Below are 18,619 nucleotides of genomic sequence, written 5' to 3' on the forward strand. Positions count from 1 at the left end.
GCTATTTGAAACCACTCCTTCCTAATAAGGCCCTAGTGACCCGAAGAGTCCTGCCTCTGGCTCCTTTGGAAGGATTAATTCCTTATACCGTCATAAAGGGTGATCCCGCTTTCTAGAGCCGTCATGAATCTTATGGCAGTACCACGATATGTGTAAAAGTGATATGAAGTTGTTTAACATCAATGTAGAAAGCTGGGAGGAGTGCACAGAATCCTGTTCAATCTGGAGGGAACACCTGGCACTGGATGCAGTTCAGCCTGAAGCAGCTTGGATCCAGAGGATGAAAGCAAAGCGAGAAAGAAGAAAGCAGTGTGCCGTAATCTTGAATTCCAACTCAGACAATATATGGAGCTGTAAAACTTGTAACAATCTGTGTTGGTCTCAAATTGGGCTTCTCAGCCATAAGCAGATTCATCAGGACCTGACTAGACCTCTTACATGTATACTATGGTCCAGCGGATCAATGGTTGCTATACAAGTCCTTATATCTGCAAATCAACCCACAAATTTTTAAGACCACATAGTACGGATTACCACAAGGCTCAATCAGTACCTATCCAGGGGTGAAAATAACGTAAAGGACTTACCGGTACTCTGGAGTCCTTATGAGCGGGCGGGGCCTCTACCGGAAGAGGCAGGGCCTTTAAGTCCCCAGGCACTTTAAATCAGGATTTAAAGGGGCTGGGGCTGTGTTAGCAGCAGCTGGGAGCCCCGGGCCCTTTAAATCACCATGGGAGGGGGCCCTGGCCTCTGGTAGAGCTTTAAAGGACCCGGGGCTCCGCTGCAGTAGCAGCAGCCGGGAGCCCCTAGCCCTTTAAATCACCTCCAGAGCCCCGCTGCCACTACCCCAGGGCTCCCGCAGCGGGGCTTGGGTGGTGATTTAAAGGGCCCTGGAGGATAGCAGCAGTGGGAGCCCCAAGTCCTTTAAATCGCCACCCGAGCCCCGCTGCTGGAGCCCTGGGGTAGCAGCGGCAGCCGGGGGCTTGGGCGGTGATATAAAGCATCCAGGGCTCTGGCTGCCACTACTACCCCGGGCCCTTTAAATTGTCCCCGGAGCCCTGCTGCCGGAGCCCTGGGGTAGCGGCGGCGGGGCTCCAGCAGCAAGTTAAAGGGCCCAGGGCGGTAGCGGCAGCCGAGCCCCTGGCCCTTTAAATCACCGCCTGAGCCCCGCAGGGCTGCCCCGGGGTGGGGGGAGCAATTTGCCCCAGGCCCCGGGCTCCACAGGGGCCCCCACGAGAATATAGTATTCTATAGTATTGCAACATTTTTTAATGGATGGGGCCCCCAAAATTGCTTTGCCCCAGGCCCCCTAAATCCTCTGGGAAGCCCTGGAGCCCCGCCGCTGCTACCCCAGGGCTCCGGCAGGCTCCGGGGACGATTTAAAGGGCCCAGGGCGGTAGCGGCTACCGGAGCCTCGGACCCTTTAAATTGTTCCTGGAGCCCTGTTGCCGGAGGCCTGAGGAGGCAGCAGTGGGGCTCTGGTGGCTATTTTAAGGGCTGGGGCAGTAGCGGCTGCCGCAGCCCTGGATCCTTTAAATAGCCACCGGAGCCCCGCCGCTGCTTCCCCAGGGCTCCGGCAGCAGGGTTCTGGTGGCAATTTAAAGGGCCTGGGGCTCCAGCCACTTTAAATTTCTGCCAGGGGAAGCCAATCTGCCCCTCTGTACCTATCCCACCGATGCCATTCAGGAACTTCGCGAGGGAAAAAGTTGGGTATTTGAATCATAGGATTGGAAGGGACCTCAAGAGGTCATCCAGTCCAGTCCCTTGCACTCATAGCAGGACTAAGTATTATCTAGACCATCCCTGACGGGTGTTTGTCTAACCTGCTCTTAAAAATCTCCAATGATGGAGATTCCACAACCTCCGTAGACAATTTATTCCAGTGAGTGCTTAACCACTCTGACAGTCAGGAAGTTTTTCCTAATGTCCAACCTAAACCTCTCTTGCTGCAATTTAAGCCCATTGCTTCTTGCCCTATCCTCAAAGGTTAAGAAAAACAATTTTTCTCCCTCCTCCTTGTAACAACTTTTTATGTACTTGAAAACAGTTATCATGTCCCTCCTCAGTCTTCTCTTTTCCAGACTAAACACACCCAATTTTTTCAATCTTCCCTCAAAGGTCATGTTTTCTAGACCTTTAATAATTTTTGTTGCTCTTCTCTGGACTCTCTCCAATTTGTCCACATCCTTCCTGAAATGTGGCGCCCAGAACTGGACAAAATACTCCAGTTGAGCCCTAATCAGCGCCGAGTGGAGTGTAATAATTACTTCTCCTGTCTTGCTTACAACACTCCTGCTGGTACATCCCAGAATGATGTTCACTTTTTTTTGCAAAAGCGTTACACTGTTGATTCATATTTAGCTTGTGGTCCACTATGACACCCAGTACTCCTTCCTAGGCAAAGTACTAAAACAAAGAAGTCATTAAGCACCTCTGCTATTTCCACATTTTCTGTTACTATTTCCCCCCCTCGTTGAATAATGGACCTACCCTGTCCTTGGTCTTGCTCTTGCTTCTAATGCAGGGGAGGGCAAACTATGGCCCACAGGCCAGATCCGGCCTGTCAGGCTTTCAATCCAGCCTGTGAGATTGCCAGCCCCGTGGTGAAGTGGGGCTAAGGCAGGCTCCCTTCCTGCCCTGGCTGGCACCACTTCTCTGCCAACCCTGGGCAGGGTGGGGGGGGGGGGGGGGGAAGAGGGCTCCATGCGCTGCCCTCGCCTGCAGGCACTCCCCCCCTGCAGTTCCCATTGGCCAGACACAGGGAACCACAGCCAATGGGAGGTTTGGGGGTGGTACCCGCAGGTGAGGGCAGCGTCTGGAGGAGCCGCCTGCCCCACCACACTCCAAGGAGCCACTGCTGGACATGCTGGCCACTTTTAGGAGTGGGCGCGGGATCACGGCAGGCAGGAAGCCTGCCTTAGCCCCACTACGTGCTGCTGCCACTCTGGAGCCACTCGAGGTAAGCAGTGCTGGGCCAGAGCCTGCACCCTGAGCCCCCTCCTACACCCTGCACCCCTCCTGCACACCGCCTTGCCCTGAGATCCTTCCTGCACACCTCACACTGCACCCCCTCCCACACCCCGCACTCCCTCCCGCACCCCAACCCCCTGCCCCAGCTCTACATTCATGGCACTGCATACAATTGCTCCACCCAGATATGGCTGTTGGGCCAAAAAGTTTGCCCTCCCCTATTTTAATGTATTGTTCTGTATTCTAATGTAATGTTGCTTAATATTACTTTTATTAACAGCACTGGTGATTAATAATGGTAAAATAGTCTACATATTTGTCTTCACTTACAGATCACTATTAAGAATTGTTATGTCCTCAAATTAAAAACTTTCCCCTTTGTGCTTCAAAAGGAGTCCCAGAAACCTGAAAGACAACACCAGAAATCTCATCCGAAGCCAAGTGAACTATATGATTTAAAAGATTAAACAAACAAGTTAGTTTTACTGCTGTCAAAGATTTACCAAATCATTGTTCCATGGGAAGAATAGGCAAGGCTTTCTTCCAACTAAAACAAAAGCATGAAAGTGAAGTTAAGTGAACCCTACAGCTTGGAATTTAAACTCTTTCTTAGATAAAGTTAACAAGGACAATTACTTGCTGGCTTGATTGTCCAATTCGAAAAGTTGCTACAAGAAATTCAGAAGGACAGAGTTAAGGAGTGAATTGAGACAAATTTAGTAAGAGCACTACCGTTACTATCTATTCAAGACTGAATTTGAGGATCAGTAAATGTATGCAAAAATACCAACCCCCTTCCCCATGACACACAAAGTTCTTTTCTGTTTCAGTGAAGGATCTTTGTGTGTGTGTGTGTGTGTGTTTTAATACAGTCCACCTCACTCAAATGTTGTAAACATACAGTTAACCTCAAAAGGTGCCTTGTGTAGGGAGACCCTTTTAGCTAAAATTTAGGAAAAATCTTGTTCTTTTCATCTCACTTACTGAAGATGCATATGACAGATTAAATTAAGAATAATCCTTATTAAAAGTGTGCATACTTGTATAGCTTGGGAACACATTTTGTTCAAACTCTGTAGTACTTATTTTCGAGATAAAATAGTTTTTCTAATGTTTAATATGTTTTAATTTAATGTAGTGAATATAGGCTCCTTCTGAAGGCAAAAGTGACCAATTTTCATGGATGTTAACCACTAGGTTAAACAGCTCAATTCTTCTCCTACTGAAATCAGTGAGTCCAACTCTCAAAGTCCCTACATTTTACTTTGATTTGACTGGAAATTTTGCCTGAGTGAGGACTGATGAGTATATAGTGAGCAAAGTCTTCAGGATTTGGCCAATTGGGAGTTTTAACATTGGCTTCAATAGGAAAGAGGAGTTGGCTCTGTGTCTGCCACTAAACATAATGAATTCAGATCCTGTTGTAGATGCAATTTCATTCATAGCTCTTCATGTCTTTCTTCTGTCAATTGTTTTGCTGCATTTTCAACAATTAATTTTGCTATGCAAAAATATTCTACATTTAAAACAAAACATTTTAAAAACTCATTGCTAAAGAAGCAAAAATATAACACATAGTATTAGGCTTTTATCCTGCAAGTGACTCCACACAATTATCCCCCCTTTGTGATTCATACAGGAATTTCCCTATGCTGAGAGAATTCCTAGGTTTCCAGTTCAGTTGGATTTGTGGCCCTTTTACACCAGCACAGCTAACATGGGTTTGCAAGGAGTCCTGAATCCTAACCTGATCCCTCTTCCAAAAGCCCATGAACAACTGTGTTCCAGCCTGACTCCTGTATTTCATGTCCAGAGGTCTTACATTCCCTCCCTTTGTTCTCCACACAAAATTATGATCTTCCATGTCCCATTTCCCATCCTCTATGCCTCCTGGCCATTCCTGCACCGCCAGATCTTATTACAATTCCAGAGTCCCCTCTGTACCACCAGATCCCTGCCCAAGAGATGTGATACTATGTAAGTATCTCTCTTGATCTACACACACAATTCTTTATATCTCTTACTTCTCCAGCAGGTGTGCAGGGCCTCAGCTGTTAGAACACTGGCATGTTTCAGACTGCTAGCCACACAAATGCTTACATATTTGTCAGTGCAACAACAGAACATTAAGTCAGCTTTTCACCTGCATAGAAATTTCTGTTCAGATGTTTACATGCATCTACATTACTTATAGATTCTGGGTTTTACTTTATACATAACTATGCACAAATGAATTACAGTAGCTTTCCCAAAAAGGACCGACTGAAAGACTGGAGCAGTCATACACTCCGACTGAAAGACTGGAGCAGTTATCTTGAGCTCTACAGCAAACACTATTTTCTTTCCTTTGACAAATTGTGTTCTTGGAACTAAATCAGATGAGTCTGGTGGATGATTGTATCTGTACAATCCATGTCTGTTGGATAGAGATAAGGGGAAACCACATGAAATGTAAGACCATGCTTTATTTTAAGGGAAATTTCAGGGACACACCATTTCCCTTAGCATATCATGTATTTTTCTCTCACATGTACATTTCTACTGCCCTCATCTATACAATGAAATTATCATAAGCTTCGATTTAATGTTTAAAATGGTACTTATCAGTTTAACACCTTTGTTTTCTGAAATCAATTAATAAAACATTTATATATATACACACACAATTGAAATTAACTTTAATTTAAAGCTCAGACTTAACAGACTCAATATTTAGCAGGTTTCTTCAATCTGCCCAAGTCTGTTCACAAAGAGAAAATATTTTTTTTACTACTGCATTTGAAGTAGAAATGGACGTAAGTTCTGCAAGTTAAGAAACTGGGAGAACTAGAAATGGTCTAATGCTCGAATACAATCAGACTCCTGAAGCATGCACACACACTCCACTAATCTCTCCATGCACAATATTGCTTGTACAAACAATCCATATCAAGCCTTTTGTCAAGCTTCAACTCTTCAATAACACTTACAATTTCCTGGAAAAAGTCAGCATTTTTTCTGAGAAAGTAGCTGAATCAGATTAAGGTGGTTTTGTTCACTGAAATCAAAATATGAAGTACCCCGGTAATATATACCGCTGAATGAAATCCATTTCCATTTTTTCTGCTTTACCATGATTTGTTTTTAGATAAGATTTACATTTATGACTAAAGAATTTGTCATCGATCCTTTGTTATAATGCATTAATTGAAGAGTAAGTTATGTCAGACTCCAGCACATACATGACCAGATTGTTCTAATTTTAAGACTGTATCATAAAAAATAAGTTTTAAGAACATGATGAAAAAATATAAGTAGTATTTAGTCACTAAATATCTCTTCATCATCCCCATCTTCATCATCCTTCAAAATTGTTACTGGGCAATCCTCACCAAATCTATACAAGTAACTTCTAATAGCTGGAAAACTTTAAGATCCTTTCAACTACAGGTATGTAATTAAGCATCTTGTGAGGACATAGTGTTGAATAATGGAAATGTTGAGGTAACAAAATGAAATATCTCCTGTAGTCTGGAAACTCTTGGCAAAGGAGGAAAAGTGATTGCGGCCAATGGGGGTGGGGGAAATGGCGGGAAGTGGCACAGGCCAAGAGATGTACTGGCCGCCGCTTCCTGCTGCCGCCATTGGCCTGGGACGGTGAACCACGGCCAGTGGGAGCCGCAGTTGGCCAAACCTGTGGACGCGACAGGTAAACAAACCGGCCCGGCCTGCCAGGATGCTTACCCTGGCGAGCCACGTGCCAAAGGTTACCGATCCCTGATTTATAGGCTGCTAAGCCTGAACGGAAATTTCCAGAGAGCTCTGGTAACTTTAAAGCCTCCAGCTTAAAACTGCCTGGCCCTGCCAGAAGTTACCACCATATTTCAAAGCCCCACCCCTTCCCCTGTGTACAGTACTCAATGACCATTTGCAATAAAACATATTAGTGCCCATATGTGGCAAGCATTAGCTCTTTACTTGGTTCATCAATGAACTTTTTCCCTTTCCAGAAGTTTTCTAAATTCTTCCTAGCATTCCCTTATCTCTGTTAGAAGTGGAAAAACAGAGGCGTGGGGTGGAGATAAAATGTGATATTATATATTCAGAAGTAACAGGCGGAGTCTCAAACAAGAGACCATATCCATGATTTTTATTTCAGATGTGCAATTCACTGCAGTCTTAGCATGACACAAAAGGAGAACTTTTTTTTAGCTTTGTGGTTAGGTTTTGTTAAAAGACTAGGTTTCTTCAGGCTGAATTCTACACTGAAAACAAGGTTTAAATCAACAGTTACATTGCTTAGTGCTGCTCTGCAAAGGTTTGATTCAGCCTTCCCTTACTCATGCAATAAATCAGTGAAATAAGGGAACTAAGGGATGTCCCTTACAATAAGGGACAAGTGGTCACCCTAACAATTTCCCATTATTTTTGTTGATTTAACTGTTTTCTACCAATATAATAATAGATAAATTAACTCCTACCACCTTTCTGAAGTAAAAGAAGAAATAACAGGTGGTTTATATATTAAAAAAAGCCCATCCATAAATATCTAGACACTCAGATTTTTGCCATATTAGGAGGGAGGGGGAAAAAAAGTCATCTCAGTAAAAGCTTATATGGTCAAAAATAATAATAAAAAAAAACATTTGGAAAGAACCTGTTTTTTACTTTGAAACTCATAATCCTATGAGTGACTGTTGTTTTTTTTAAACACATTTTTATTTTTCTCCTCCACTTTTCCTGAACAAATTATATTAATAGCATGTTCTGAATACAAAGTAACCTAACTAAAGATGAAACTCAAATATGTTCAACAAAAAGATAGATATTACTTTAAGTGGTTTTACAAAGTACAGATAAAGTTATTTCTGGAGATACAACAGTTTAATAGTTTACCCCAGTCCTCTCCCTCTCCATTTTAGAAAATATTACCAGATTCAGAGTGAAAACAAATTAAAGTCAGACAGAATCAGATCTTAAACAAACATAAAGTGACATTAATCTGACCCATAGATTGAAACATTTATACACTCACTCTTTCCATTCAGTTATTTTTGTAAACCTGACCTTGGATGCCCCCACTGAAACCAACATACATGCAGTTAAAGGCTGAAATATTTGAGTCAATTTACTGCATTTCCAAAGGATTCACTTTAAATTAGCTGCTATCTTTTCCAAAAGCATTATTGGTTCATCCACATTTACAGCAAGAGTGAGCAAGATCGATTTATATCCTGCCAAGTAGTTATCACTCTTAGCTGGAAACAAGTATTCTGTCTGAAAGTCAAATGGAACTAGGATGGGTCAGCCTTATCACTTCATTGTCCCAAAACAAAGTTGATCTTCTGCCTCACTTTTTATAGAGCCACTTTTTTTGTTGTGTTTTGCCACACTTGCAGCTACTGGCCCATACTTTCCCAATCCGCCACACACACTAATAAATTTGTATTCTTTCATTCAAATTGAAAGTAAGTTTTGTTCTTCAAATCTCTATTTCTGCTTTCTGAAGTGTCAATTAGTTGTGCACAGGTTTCCCATTAATCATGTTTTTTAGGCCTGAGAAAACTGGAGAACATGATAAAGCTTATAAAAGGATGAGTTTGTGGGTCAAATTCGTGACTGGCATAGGAAAGAACAACTCCCTTAACTTCAATGGAGTTGCGCCCACCCATGACAGCAGTGAATTTGAATTACTTTCTACAACTTCTCTTTGCTCCCCTGCAATGCTACTGTAGCTGGTAGTTTTTCTTTCTGAAGAAAGGCCGGTTTCTGACAAAGGTTTTCTTGTTGTCCTTAAATGAGCTGGCATATAGCTCAAAGATCACCTCCTTTTCCAGTCATGTGTTTATTTATAAAAGGCCTGGTTTTATGGCCAATTGGCATTCATTCGCTAATTATCAAAGTTACTAGCTTTGTCTTCCCTAGAAAAAGAATATCATTGAATCATCTGAGAAATATTTTGGAGTTAATGTGTGTTCTCTAGCTCCTTGGGCTAATCTGTCTGTTACCAATTTAAAAAACCAAACCAAAAACCAATATATACACTAGAGTGAAAGGAGTAGCCCCCTTTTTGCAAGACCTGAACACTGTCTACACATCCAATTGTTTATAACCTTTCATGTAGCTATGCAACAAGTGTTAAAAAAATTACACTATCCTAATTCTGGGCATAGATGCCTGTAGCACACCTCAGGTCTACACACAACATGACTGCTTGTAGTGCACAGGCATTTGCTTCACTATTTGCATTAATCCTGCTCTCAGCAAGGTTAACCACCATGTTGTCCTCCATGTATCAACCCTCACTGATGTAGTGCTAATGTAGACAGCAAGTGTTGCCATTGCAGCTGCATGTTTGGTCGTCCCTGTGCAATCCCAGAATGGTTTGGCAGCGGTCTACAATGTAAGAGAGATAATCTCCCTACATCCCAAAGGAAATATGACCAAATCTAAAGGAATGAACAGTCTCCTAGAAAATCTTCACAATCAGGAGTGATCTGCACATAAGAAAGTTGAGGCCTGTGTCTCAATAGACCTGGGACATCACTTGGCTTCCTTCTTGCCTACACCATCAGCTTAATTACTTTGAAGTAAGTACTGTTGAATTTCAAAAATGCTTAGTCAGGAAAGAAAAAAAAGCTACTATTAATGGACAGATGGTCAATGGCAAAAATCTCTCTCTCTCCCTGATTACTTTCCTAGTTCACAGGCAGAGCAGTGATTACATAAGTAAGCAGAACGTTACTTTGAGTTCGATTTAAACAAAGAAAATACTGTCCAAAGGGTGATGATGGCCTTGCCTCCCATGCTCAAAAATGGACTGCTAGAAAACTCATTGGTAAAAAGCTGCACTGAATACAAATGCTTATCTCTAGAAAAATAGTCAAACATTTGGCAATGTTATAGATTGGGTTCAAACCCCTTAAAAATGGATGAGTTTAACAAACACCATTCATTCAGGTTAAAAGTAAGAAAAAATAGCAGGCTCCAAGACAAAGGAACACCTATGGCCACTCAGGAACTCTAATGATTCAGGCATAGAGGTTTTCCCTGAGTAAGTTTCCACTGGAGGTGTATGTTTAGGTGGGTGGGACAGACAGTAACAGGAGAGAGAAGGAAGAGAGTCAGAAGCAGACACAGCCTGCAAGAACAGTAATGTGGCCCTGAAATAAAGCGGACAGAAAGATTTCTGGGGTGAGGGGGTAGAGTGCTGTTTGTAAAGGTAGGCTTGGAACAGCGAACAAAAGAGCCATCTCCTGCTATTTGGGGATTCCTACTATGTTCAGAGAAACAGGAATCTGTACATTCTTTGTACATAAACAAGATTGCAACAAAAAAATAAATACATAAATTTTTTTAAAAAAAGCCAGGCTCCATCAATTTCTGCTCCTCACTGGAGCACCTGCAGAGCCCCGAACTTCGACTAACTACTCAAGTCAAAAGTGATAACAGTAAAGAGATACCAAGAATTATTTGGTTAGGTCTAGACAGATATGTAGGTGCTTGGGGACAGGGATCTGGAGGTACAGAGGGGAATCTTGTAGTACCTGGAGGTGCAGGAGAGGCCAGGAGGAGATGTTGAGGATGGGAAATGGGTCATAAAAGAGAATTGTAATTTGTGTGGAAAACAGAGGGAGGGTAAGACCTGTCTATAGACATGAAATACAGAGATCAGGCGGGACCACAGTTGTTCAAGGGCTGTTAGAAGAGAGATCAAGTTAGGAGGTGGATTCCTGCTGGCCCTCTTACAATGGCTCTATTGGTCTAAAGGGGCCATAAAGCCAGCTGAACTGGTAACCTAGGAATTTTCTCAGCATAGGGAGATTCCTGTATTAATCACAAAGGACGGACCATTGTGTAGAGTCAATTGCTGGGTAAAAGCCTGACACTATATATTTATTTTGCTTCTTCAGCAATGAGTTTATTTTTTAAAATTCTGTTTAAATGCAAAATATTTTTGGATAGCAAAATGAATGGTTGAAAATGCAGCAAAACATTCAACACAGAAGAAAAAGACATGAAGGGCTATGAATAAAATTATGTCTACAACAGGATTTGAACTCACTGCTTTTACTAACAGACACTGAGCCAGTTCCTGATCCTATTGAAGCCAATGTTAAAGCTCCTAGTTGGCAAGATGGAGATGCCTGCGTGAAGTAAAGGGGTTAGAATGGCTCTAGCCACACCTATTCTTGGCTCCTTGTGCCAGCAGCATGTCAGAGCCTGGTGGTGAAGAGGCTGGAGGGCAAGTGACCAGTATTAAGATATCAGCCTCTGAGTATTGTGCACAACATAATAAATGACAGTTTCAACAACACTGTTATTGGTATTTATACTATACAACTGACATATCAGTACATAACATATTGATGTTCACATTTCTGATTACAAATTAATAGCTTTATTTATCAAACCTTGTACTAGAAGCGAATTCTTCTGTGATGGGTGGCACTTACTTCTTGAGCACCTCCTTGTGGCTGGGTGCTGTACTGCAGTCCTTTTCCCACTCCTGGGGTCCCCGACAGATTGCTAACCGACCTTGGTGAGTTCTTCAGTGGTTTGACCCTCCAGTCAAATCAGAAAGTTCCCAGGCACCCCTTCTGGGACATTAAAGAGTCCAATAAATGGACAGAATATTTGCCCTCGCTAGGGTCTTCAGCCCCAGCTCTGGGCCCTTTAAATTCAGCCCTTTGGTTGGGTTCCCAGCTAAGCCCTGTCCCCTCCCTGAGGTTTATGACACTTCACCTAGGGGTGGCACTGGAACCCAGACCCTCCCACTACTCCAGATACCAAACTAAGGGCCCTATGCACAGCAGCCACGTACTTCTTACTCCAATTCATTGTTGTTCCTTTCCTGGGCCTCTCCCTACCAGACCACTTTTACCTCCAGACCTATGTCAGTGCAAGGATCATCAGATTCTTCTCTACCTCCAGGCCACAGAGGAGCCCCTTTCTTCTCTCCTCTGGTCCCAGAAGAAACAGATCTGCTAACCTCCCCCACAGCTCCTTTTATCTGAGCCTGCTGGGCTCTGATTGGCTGCTTCTGTGAGGCCTCTCTAGGCAGGGCTGGAGCACCCTCTTTTGCTGCTCCTTTCCTATCACTTCGCTGCTTCCTGGGGCGGGGGAAGTGGAACTGCGGGACATCCTGTAGGGAGCTGCAAAGGCCAGGTGCACCCCACCACAATTTCCCACATAAACCATTGGTAAAGCTCTAATCAGCTTCAAAGGGAAGAAGCTCAGACCCCTTATTCCTTTAAGGAGAGTCAGGAAAGGGGTGCACATAGCCTTCCCCAAACGTACCAAAACATGAGGATATCACTGTGCCTGATCATATGAACAGGAATGTGAAATAGAATGTAAACAACACTGCCTTTATTGCCACAAATACTAGAAAAAAAAGAAACCAGATAGATGCAACAGTCAAGAAATTTTTGACATGATGTCAGACTTCAGTACTGTACACTCTAGTCATCTCGAATAGAACTCTGATATGTGCAAATCTCTCAAGTCTTCTGGGCTTTTTAAAATTCCACACTTAAAATAAAATATAGGCTTTATATATAATTATCCCTTATGTAAAACCTACTTGTGTGCAGATCGTGTCGTATAGTGGGCTTGCATATAAGTAACTGGTTATATAGCAACAGAAAATATTTTAGTTTTATGTTGTGCCGTTTATAATAAAAATCTTTCAAACCACATTACAAATATGTGAAATATTAATGAGTATGCTTACCCAGAATTGCCATTTTCCTATCCACGTAGTCGCTAACCTTACAGCTGATCAGATAACAAGGAATAAATTGCATAGATGTTTGCAAGATTGGGAGAAACTAGAACCACACTGCTGACTAGCAAGTTCCAGCACTTTCACTATAAATGAGATTGTACAGTTATCTTTTGGAAGTGCTGGCAACAGGTGCATATTAATTTAACAACAGTATTGTGGGGTTTTAATCTATGTGGGCTTGCAGTAGAAGACCCTGATTGTGCAAAGACTTTAGTGCATGTCCAGTGCCTAAAATTAAGCATGTCTTTGAAGGATCCAGGCCCAACATATAAAGAAGCACAACTAGAGAAGCACAACTGTATTTAAAACTATAGCAATAAAATAACATTGCCCTTCTACAAAAACAACAAGGAGTCTGGTGGCACCTTAAAGACTAACAGATTTATTTGGGCATAAGCTTTCGTGGGTAAAAACCTCACTTCTTCAGATGCATAGAGTGAAAGTTACAGATGCAGGCATTATATACTGACACATGCAGAGAAGGGAGTTACTTCACAAGTGGAGAACCAGTGTTGACAGGGCCAATTCAATCAGGGTGGATGTAGTCCACTCCCAATCTATTATAATAGATGAGGAGGTGTCAATTCCAGGAGAGGAAAAGCTGCTTCTGTAATGAGCCAGCCACTCCCAGTCCCTATTCAAGCCCAGATTAATGGTGTTAAATTTGCAAATGAATTTTAGTTCTGCTGTTTCTCTTTGAAATCTGTTTCTGAAGTTTTTTTGTTCAATGATAGTGACTTTTAAATCTGTAATAGAATGACCAGGGAGATTGGAGTGTTCACTTACTGGCTTATGTATGTTACCATTCCTGATGTCCGATTTGTGTCCATTTATTCTTTTGCGGAGGGACTGTCCGGTTTGGCCAATGTACATGGCAGAGGGGCATTGCTGGCACATGATGGCATATATCACATTAGTGGATGTGCAGGTGAATGAGCCCTTGATGGTGTGGCTGATGTGGTTGGGTCCTCTGATGGTGTCGCCAGAGTAGATATGGGGACAGAGTAGGCAACGAGATTTGCTACAGGGATTGGTTCCTGGGTTGGTGTTTCTGTGGTGTGGTGTGTAGTTGCCTACCCTAGTCACGAGCCAGCAGCATGTTGACCAAGGGCGCAAGGCAGAGGCCCAGCGGGAGAATCCCCGTGTGTCGCTAGCGCGCGGGGGGCGGGGGGATTGGTACCAAGCGGGGCAGAGCAGAGGCGGCGGCTGCAGCCCGCGCAGACCCCGCGTCCGGAGCCAGGAATGCGAACAACGCGCCCGGCCAGCCCCCGTTCAGTGCCGCTGCGCCGCCCCTCGGCCACGGGTGCCCGCGCACGCGCACTGCGTGACCGGCGAGTCAGCAGCAAGCCTGGTTGTCTCGAAAGCAGGAGAGAGGCAGGGAGAGATGCAGCTCCCCGGAGCAAAGGGGTGACCGCCCGACGCCGGCTTTCCCGGGGGAGGTGCGGTTCCTCCCTACGCGGGGGTTGCATGCTCCGGCGGGAAAGCCCAGCTCCTGGTGGGGGTTGTGGTTCTAAGCTGGCTTTGCCCGGCCCCGGAGCCGGGGGCAGAGTGCAGGTATTTCTGGCGAGCTGTTATCACTTACAAGGGACTCCAGAGAATGACCTGAGCCAACCTCCGAAGGATCGGAATTGCGTGGGGGCAGCAGCCATACAAAGGTACCGTTCGATTTCTGTATAGTAGCTTCCCCCCCTGTATATTTCAGCCATATAAACCCGAGAGTCTTGAGCAACAGTTATTCCGCGTTTTGCATAATCTTAAAAAATGACAGTGTAACAACGTGTTACAGTCTATTCTGGGTTTAGAGTCGGTCAGTATCAAACACGTCTTTGCTACTGTAGTCCCGGCTCTGTGTTCAGCTGCATAGCGAGTAGGCCAGTGGGCATGAAAGTGGCTGTTTAAGATAGATTATTTTTGTGCTCCTATTAGCTGTTTGGCATCCTGGAGGGGGGCTGTCCAGCCTAAGGGTTAGTAGAGCTGTCTTGGAAGAGGGCTGGCTTGCTTTAGTAGGATTACCTGGAATAACCTCCCCCCGGTGCCTTTTAACCTGAATTTCTATCCATTGATGAACTGAACGTGTTACTCTGATTTCCTCAGGCTTGGAGGAAATGTTCTGAATGGACGATTAAATGAAGCATTTCTGCCTGCAAGGGGAAGTAGCATGAGAAGAATTTGCTGTAGCTAAAAAGCAACACCCCGCTGGGCTCCTGGCTCCAGCTACTATGGCCCAATCCAGGGTCTGGAATAGCATCAAATCCATGCTGAGAAAGAACGATGACCCCTTGTTCTTGAACGACTCCAGTGCCTTTGATTTTTCAGATGAAGTGGGGGAGGAGGACTTCCCCCGGTTTAACAAGTTGCGAGTTGTGGTTTCTGATGACACTGCAGATGCAGCTCCGGACAGACCTGTCAATGGGGCTCACCTAGGTCTGCAGCCCGATGACGACTCCTTGCTGGACCGGGATATTGCTCTGCGGAGCACACAGACTAGCTCCCCCAGGACGGACCCTTGTAGCAATTGCAGTAAACAGAGGGAACTATCAAAACAGAGGAAGGTGAAAAAACAGCTGACCCTGGCTGCCGTTCTCTATCTCTTCTTTATGATTGGAGAGCTCATAGGTGAGTTGGGCTTGTTTTCTTACTCCGTCAAGGGTTAATGGAAAAATGCCTCGGTGCTTTGTAGGACTTTTTTTTTTTATTACACAGTTGTCCTTTAATTATTTGCTAAAGGAGACAGTATATCAGTTACTGAGACGCACAGATTTCAGCAAGTCCAGAGAGTGCCCACAGGACAGAAAGTCAGCATGCAATTAGCATCTAAGGAAAGAAAGAGTTTAAAGGGACACTGCCAACATTAACTCTTCCCTGGCTGATGTTTATAAGGATCTTAACAACAAGGAAGAAACTGACTATTTGAAATTAACAATTAAATTGTCCATATGCTGTTAAATGAGGAAAAATACAGATTCCCCCCTCCCCTCAACTTGTTTCAATTATTGCCATCTTTTTACTTGTAATTATAGTAGGTGCAACATTTTCAGAGAAATGTAATTTTTTCAAGTTAATGGTTCTCTTTAATAGCAGAATACCAGTGTCTGTATAAGATTTTAGGGCCTTCAAACCTTGTTATTTATGGTCTTAGTCCCCAAATACAGGAATATAATTTAGTTCTACCATTGAAAGGGGAAAAACTCCTCATGAAACTGAGTTATAGATAAAGATCAATCACTTACAGCTTCCTGTTTTGCTTCTCCCTACTGGACTAACAGTATCTACACTAGTCTAGCTATTTCTGTATCTTAAACCAGGGGTTCTCAACAAAAATTTTGGTGGCCTCAGTATGCGACCACCAACTCTTGCTGGTGGCCGTGCTGGCTATTTTTCCTAAAATACTTAATTAACTTTAGGAAAAACAAATAAATATGCACATACACACATCTAAATCATTGTAATTTATTTATGTAGGTTTTTTCCAGAGTCAGTAATAAAAATAATTTACAGTTGTCTCTATTCTTTACTGGGCCTAAACAGAATAGAAACACAAATAAGATGATTTGCATGTTCTTGTCTTGTTGTTGTTGTTGTTTCTTTTGCTTTTTTGGTTGCACTTTTTTTTCTTCTAAGACTTGCTAGCTGGTAAATCTTCTGCTGGGTAAGGTGATATTTGTATGTTTGTTAATATCACTTTTCAGACTTACTCAGCCCCGGCAAGCTCTGGGACAAATTAAGCCCTGGATGGGGAGGTGGGCAGGGAGGCAGCAGGGCCCAGGGATGATGGCGGGGCTGGTGAGCCTGGGGCCGGAGCCTGAATCCAGAGCCTGCCACCACATGGACGGAGCCCGCAGCCCTGTGGCCAAAGCCTGCCCCCTCAACCCCAGGGAATGTGGGGAATTCACCAGCTGCCTGCACCTCCAGTGTTTGTGTCTCTGGAGGGGGCCTTGGGAGAGGGACCACTGCTTTGCATGCCCCCCCTTTCCCCTCCAGCCCAGGAGGCTGTGGCCGCAAGAAAAGGCCCTGGTGGCTGAATGCAGCCACTGTGGCCACATTTGAGAAACACTGTCATAATAAGCAACATGAAAGTCTCTATAGTATATTGCTTAAAAGCAACAAATGATTTTGAGCTACTCTGATCATATGATTTACTGAAAATTCCAGTATACTGTTAATAGTTGGGAGAAACCATATTGATTTTTCACTACAAAATTACTCCTGTTATGGATTCATTCAAAACAGTAACAAACTCATTTTCCAAGTTCAATTTTTATTTATCTCTGACAAGCTTTTTTGATATCAAAACATGTTATCGCCTGCAGTTCATGTTCAAGAGAAACTAAAACAGCGTGATACAGCATTCTGTAAATCTAGAAACACATGGCTGTATATTACAGTGGCGCAGCAGCTCCAGTATAGTTAAGGTTAAGGCCAACTTTCTGTTTAAAGCTTGACTATTCTAAGTGCTCTAATATCTGGACAGTTACTTGGATTCACTTACAGTGAAAAAACACAGTGCAAGTAAGAGACAGGTGCTGCCTGCACCTGCCCTGTGCTCAAACACTGAGCCTGTTCCCCCAACAGAATACCACACAATTCTATATTGAAATGATGCAGACTGGAACCTCAAGGTACACATGCACCTCCTTCCATTGATAACATACATGGGGTGATTCAGACCCAGATCTCTGAATATCACAGTCACAGCTCCATGACACTCCTCAAACTAATCGCCAGATCTCCTCATATCACAAACACACCTCTACCAACCTGCTCCACCGGCTGCGTCCACCATTCATTACAGCTACACCTACAACTGTGAAAGAAACTAGAATGCATGCAGATAATTCCCAGTGGCTATTGCCAGCTCCAGGCAGAGTTAAGGTTGTGTGGGCATCTACCTTAATTCTGTATTTTCTGGTTTTCAGAAGTCTGAGTTTTGCTGAACTTGAGATTTTGGAAGGGCACGAGCTATCATTAGGCATCTTTAACTCTGCATTAATGAAGGTTTTTTTTGCTATTTATTCTTGGAGAGCTTATTGTGATATAACCATGAAAGAAACTCTAAAGTTGAGAGTCTCATGGCTGTAGACACAAAGCTATTAAAAACGACATCACCAATATTTAATCATTATTAAGAAGCATAGTATTTACCTTCTAATCACTATTCACTTTTCATTTAAATAGCACAATGTACTACCATGTCTTTTGGAGTTGTTCATGCCCTTTAAGTGCCTACTTGGTGCCACTTAAACTCTTGAAGAACACGAAGTATTTCTGCCATCCACTTCCCCCTGACTTGTTCTAGTGCCACTTTGTTTTCAAAAGTGGGGAATGTTATGATGTTAGTGCATCAATGTATCTATCAGTCATTAGACTTTCAGATGCGCTGAACTGGGTTTTAACTTGTGACCGCACAACTTCTTGTAAATACTACTTCGTAAATATTGTAATTTCAATACACAACTGTAAATCTGGAAGCATGAATTAGTTATAATTTAAATTCACTAGTAAAAGGGAAAGTTAAAAACTTTTGAAAGTACAGAAACTGATGACTCAAGGGACAGGTAATAAACAGTATAGCGCAGTGGTTCTCAAACTTTTGTACTGGTGATCCCTTTCACATAGCAAGCCTCTGAGTGCACCCCCCCTTATAAATTAAAACCACATATTTAACACCATTATAAATCCTGGAGGCAAAGTGGGGTTTGGGGTGGAGGCTGACAGCTTGCAACCCCCCATGTAATAATCTTGTGACCCCCTGAGGGGTCCTGACCCCCAGTTTGAGAACCCCAGTATAGAGAACTTGCTGCCATTTGTTCACCATTCAAATTCATTTCAGTACTGACAGAGTCTGCTGGCTGTTCAATGGCTTCTGTGAAATGAATTAGT

At 43.4% G+C, this 18,619-nt stretch overlaps 1 protein-coding gene and 1 long non-coding RNA gene across 5 annotated transcripts in view; one reads left to right on the top strand and one right to left on the bottom strand.

The window, feature by feature from the left end:
- Positions 1 to 3,156: 3,156 nt before the first annotated feature.
- LOC135973916 (uncharacterized) lies at positions 3,157 to 11,941 on the bottom strand. Its single transcript, XR_010590983.1, has 3 exons — positions 11,774 to 11,941; positions 11,406 to 11,549; positions 3,157 to 3,375 (listed from the first exon to the last, which is right to left on the bottom strand). It is a non-coding gene; the product is annotated as an uncharacterized LOC135973916 (long non-coding RNA).
- Positions 11,942 to 14,048: 2,107 nt separating this feature from the next.
- Positions 14,049 to 18,619, top strand: part of SLC30A4 (solute carrier family 30 member 4) — a 31,234-nt gene continuing 26,663 nt past the window's right edge. For 3 of the 4 annotated variants that reach the window (XR_010590985.1, XM_005307274.5, XM_065559386.1), the window contains exons 1-2: positions 14,051 to 14,394; positions 14,834 to 15,355. Coding sequence is in view for 2 of the 4 variants with exons in the window: in XM_005307274.5 (XP_005307331.2) it covers positions 14,959 to 15,355 (397 nt within the window). In the remaining 2 variants the exon portion in view is untranslated. Of the gene's footprint in view, positions 14,395 to 14,833; positions 15,356 to 18,619 lie in introns of all 4 variants that reach the window. The other variant, XR_010590984.1, reaches the window with a different exon arrangement.

This window comes from Chrysemys picta, chromosome 10 (genome assembly GCF_011386835.1).
Source record: "Chrysemys picta bellii isolate R12L10 chromosome 10, ASM1138683v2, whole genome shotgun sequence".
Lineage (NCBI taxonomy): Eukaryota > Metazoa > Chordata > Testudines > Emydidae > Chrysemys > Chrysemys picta.